Consider the following 5,260-nt stretch of genomic DNA (forward strand, 5'->3'; position numbering starts at 1 on the left):
TAATACCCCGAGATGAACAGTGTCAAACTAATACCCCAAGATGAACAGTATCAAACTAACACCCAGAGATGAACAGTATCAAACTAATACCCCGAGATGAACAGTATCAAACTAATACCCCGAGATGGACAGTATCAAACTAATACCCAGAGATGAACAGTATCAAACTAATACCCAGAGATGAACAGTATCAAACTCATACCCAGAGATGAACAGTATCAGATTAGATAACATGCTAATGTGGCCGGCAAAGACATGCGATCAAAGTCATCAGTGACAACTTTCTTTTTTTATGTTTGCTGATGTTGTTTTGTCTTTGTGGGTGAAATGTTAGTTTATATGTGCTGGATGTCAGAGTACTTCATGATGACCTGCCTTTTGCTGAAACTGTGTTTCTGTGTCTGTCTGACTGACTTTCTGTCTGTCTGTGTCTGTCTGTGTCTGTCTGACTGACTTTCTGTCTGTCTGTGTCTGTCTGACTGACTTTCTGTCTGTCTGTGTCTGTCTGTGTCTGTCTGACTGACTTTCTGTCTGTCTGTGAAATCTGTGAAGCGTCATTGGGTTTGTGAAAGGCGCTATATAAAACCCAGATATTATTATTGAATGAATGAATTAATCGTTTAATGACCACACCACGACCAAGGTCGGTGGAATTTGTTGTCGGTACAAATGGAAAAAAACTCTCAATATAGCAGTGTCAAACACACGCACGTTACACATGACTGTCACAGTGGACAATGTACACACACAACCACAAGACAAAATCATAGTCAATATTTACAGCTATGAAGTGCAGTGCATCTGTCAGGGGTAGTGCAGTGAGTCAGGTGTGGAGAGCCCTTATAGCAGAGGGGGAAAAACAGTTTTTGAAACGGGATAATTATTCTACTGTTGTCCATAACGTCTCACCGCGCTCATGTAAATGGTAAATGGACTGACTTATATAGCACCTTATTCCAAAGCGCTTTACAACGGCCTCTCATTCACCCATTCACACACACATTCACACACCCATTCACACACACATTCACACACACATTCACACACCAATGGCGGCAAGTTGCCATGCAAGGCGCTGGCCCGCTCACTGGGAGCAATTTGGGGTTCAGTGTCTTGCCCAAGGACACTTCGACATGTGGCCAGCCGGGGCTCGAACCGCCGATCTGCCAACCTTGCGATCATTAGACGGCAGCTCTACCTCCTGAGACACAGCCGCCCCTGCTGGGGGGGGGGGGGGCACTAGGTCTACTGACTCTGCTGGGGCGGGGGCACTAGGTCTACTGTCTCTCTGCTGGGGGGGGGGGCACTAGGTCTACTGTCTCTCTGAATGAATGAATGAATGAATGAATGAATGGACTTTATTTGTCATTTGCTACAGTACAGGTACCAAACAACGAAATTTAGGAGAGGTGGCTCCCCTGGTGTTAGGAAAGGGAAAATACAAAAACACTTTTAGAAAAAAAATCACAAGAAGGGAATGAGCTGGTTTACATAAATAAAGGCTATGTACACAATCCACTGTACTATACTGTACAGATAGTCGACTAGGGTTGTCATATTGCACAATAGTATTTTTTCACGTTATTTAAAGTGTCACAGTTTGCAGGCTTGAAATGTACATGTTTGTGCCTCAGCACTACACCTGATTTTTTTTCAGTCCAGCAGCTGCCATACAATCCGTCCAGACTGTCCAGGGCCCAGAACTTAGGTCTTTGCTGTGTTCAGGGCCTGGACGGCCCTGTGGTAGAAGCAGTTCTTCAGTCTGTTTGTCTTAGCGGCCAGGGTCCTGAACCTCCTTTTCGAGGGCAGCCTGGTAAAGTGTACGTGCCCAGGGTGGGTCGGGTCCCTGGAGATCTTTGAGGCCTTCCTGAGACAGCGTGTGTTGTACAGCTCTTCCAGAGAGGGGAGGGGGGCGCCGGTGATCTTCTGTGCTGTTCTCACTACTCTCTGTAGCGCATTTCTCTCCGCTGTTGTGCAGCTGGAGAACCAGTTGCAGATGCCGTAGGTGAGGATGCTCTCCACTGCGCCGCGGTAGAAGGCCACCAGTATCTCCTGCTTGTTGTGTTCCTTCCTGAGGCATCTGCTGGGGGGGGGGGGGCACTAGGTCTAATGTCTCTCTGCTGGGGGGGGGGCACTAGGTCTACTGTCTCTCTGCTGGGGGGGGGGGGGGGGCACTAGGTCTAATGTCTCTCTGCTGGGGGGGGGGCACTAGGTCTACTGTCTCTCTGCTGGGGGGGGGGGCACTAGGTCTACTGTCTCTCTGCTGGGGGGGGGGCACTAGGTCTAATGTCTCTCTGCTGGGGGGGGGGCAGTAGGTCTACTGTCTCTCTGCTGGGGGGGGGCACTAGGTCTACTGTCTCTCTGCTGGGGGGGGGGCACTAGGTCTACTGTCTCTCTGCTGGGGGGGGGCACTAGGTCTACTGTCTCTCTGCTGGGGGGGGGGGGGCACTAGGTCTACTGTCTCTCTGCTGGGGGGGGGGCGGCACTAGGTCTACTGTCTCTCTGCTGGGGGGGGGGGGCACTAGGTCTACTGTCTCTCTGCTGGGGGGGGCACTAGGTCTACTGTCTCTCTACTGGGGGGGGGGGGCACTAGGTCTACTGTCTCTCTGCTGGGGGGGGCACTAGGTCTACTGTCTCTCTACTGGGGGGGGGGGCACTAGGTCTACTGTCTCTCTGCTGGGGGGGGGGGCGGCACTAGGTCTACTGACTCTGCTGGGGGACGGCGACACTAGGTCTACTGTCACTAGGTCTACAGACTCACTGGGAGCAATTTGGGGTTCAGTGTCTTGCCCAAGGACACTTCGACATGTGGCCAGCCGGGGCTCGAACCGCCGATCTGCCAACCTTGCGATCATTAGACGGGGGCTCTACCTCCTGAGACACAACCGCCCCTGCTGGGGGGGGGGGGGGCACTAGGTCTACTGTCTCTCTGCTGGGGGGGGGGCACTAGGTCTACTGTCTCTCTGCTGGGGGGGCCACACAGAGACACACAGAGACACAGACACACACAGACACACAGAGACACACAGAGACACAGAGACACAGAGACACACAGACACACAGACAGACACACAGACACACAGACACACAGACACACAGACACACAGACACACAGACACACAGACACACAGACACACACAGACACACAGACACACAGACACACAGAGACACAGAGACACACAGAGACACAGAGACACACAGAGACACACAGGGACACACAGGGACACACAGAGACACACAGAGACACACAGGGACACAGGGCCAGACCGTACCCAACACTAGCGGTGCCTCATAGAAGTCATGCATGGCCCTGGAGAACAACACTGCTGCCTGTGTGGAGGTGACATGGCCCCCATGCAGAGGAGAGGCAGGGCTGGGGGGGGGGCGGGGCTTGGGGGCGGCGGGATGGTACGGGCTAGCTGCCTGACACTTCCCCGGGGGTCATTAGTGGTCAACCCCCCTCTCTCTCTCCGCTGCTGCAATAATAATAATAATAATAATAATAATAATAATAATAATAATAATAATAATAATAATACATTAGACTTATATAGCGCTTTTCTAGACACTCAAAGACGCTTTACGAACTGAAAAGATCGAGTAGTAATAATAAAAAGAAAAAGAAAAAGAAATAAAAGAAAGTATAGGGGCCTAATTAGGGTAGTGCTGTGGACACATGGGAAGGGGAGGGGGAGAGGGTTAACTGGTGAAGGCGAGCTTGAAGAGGTGGGTTTTGAGGGCCTGTTTAAATTTTGGGAGGGTGTTGGCCTGTCTGATGTGGTTGGGGAGGGCGTTCCAGAGGGACGGGGCTGCGGCTGAAAAGGCCCTATCACCCCAGGTCCGGAGTTTGGTCCTGGTGGTCTTGCGGGTGGTTTGGTCGTCAGACCTGAGGCAACGGGAGGGGGTGTGGAGGGGTACGAGGTCGGCAAGGTAGGATTGATTGATTGATTGAAAACTTTATTAGAAGGTTTGCAGAAGTAGGTACATGAAAGTACATATTACATACAAGGTCAACTAAAAGGATAAAAACCCAAGAAAGCCACTGGCTTATTTCAATTGGGGTCCTTGATTTTCAATTCATCGTTACATGTAAGACAGACATAAGAAAAGAACTAGTACTATCTACAAGATAATACAGACAAATAACTATTACTATCTACAAGATAAACGTACATCCATCATGGGAAGAACAATACAACAAAACATAAGGTATGTACAGCGGGTAGGACAGGTGGGGACATACACCACAGGTGGGGGCGGGGGACAAAACACAAAGTATGTACAGTGGGTAGTTCGGGTCTTTTAATCTGATTTTTGTTTTAGAGGGTCCAGTTACGGATTGCAGCCTCCTGTAAATGTTTTTTGAGAGTGGTTTTGAAGGTGGGCAGTGTTTTGCACTCCTTTAAGATTATAGGAAGGGCGTTCCACATCTTTACTGCATAGTTTGCAAACGAGTTTAACCCCTTGTTTGTGGTGCAACGCGGTTGAACGTGGTTCGTGGAGCTTCCTCTGGTGTTGTATGTGTGGACGTTGTTCACTTTTTGGAAGTATGTTGACAGGTACTTGGGTGTCTTTGTGGTGTAGCGTATCTTAAAGACCAGGCCCAGTGCAAGCTGCTGCACTCTGTCAACTACTCGTAGCCAATCAAGGCTCAAAAAATGAGCAGCGGTTAGATGTGTCCTAGGGTTGAGGCCTAGCAGAAGCCTAACCAGTTTATTAGGAGGGGGCCAGATTGTTGATGGCTTGTGGATGGTAGATGCCTCGGGGAGGGGGTGGTGGTGGGGGGGGTAGGATGTGCCATTTAGGGGCGTCTGTGGCGCAGGAGGTAGAGCCGGCGTCTAATGATCGCAAGGTCGGCAGATGGGCGGTTCGATGGCCCGGTTGGCTATGTGTGGCCAGAGGTGTCCTTGGGCAAGACACTGAACCCCCAAATTGCTCCCAGTGAGCCGGCCGGCACCTTGCATGGTAGCTTGCCGCCGCTGTTGGTGTGTGAATGTGTGTGTGAATGTGGGTGAATGAGAGGCCATTTCAGATACTGTAGTGGAAGATATTATCCTAATTTCCAGTGAAGTAGCTGCCATCTAGTTGTGACATGTTTGTTTATCCCGCCCCTTCATCACCCAGCGTTGATGACGCGGATGGTTCTGGTTACACTGGTATGAACCCTGATGGTTCTGGTTACACTGGTATGAACCCTGATGGTTCTGGTTACACTGGTATGAACGCTGATGGTTCTGGTTACACTGGTATGAACCCTGAT

The 5,260-nt window shown here is 50.5% G+C and overlaps 1 protein-coding gene across 1 annotated transcript in view; it reads left to right on the forward strand.

The window, feature by feature from the left end:
* Positions 1–3,300: 3,300 nt before the first annotated feature.
* Positions 3,301–5,260, forward strand: part of itsn2b (intersectin 2b) — a gene marked incomplete at its 5' end in the record, with an annotated part of 48,719 nt that continues 46,759 nt past the window's right edge. The window contains 1 exon segment of the mRNA XM_080527562.1: positions 3,301–3,340. Within this exon segment, the coding sequence (XP_080383688.1) occupies positions 3,301–3,340 (40 nt within the window).

This window comes from Nansenia antarctica (genome assembly GCF_963989245.1).
Source record: "Nansenia antarctica genome assembly, chromosome: 3".
Taxonomy (NCBI): domain Eukaryota; kingdom Metazoa; phylum Chordata; class Actinopteri; order Argentiniformes; family Microstomatidae; genus Nansenia; species Nansenia antarctica.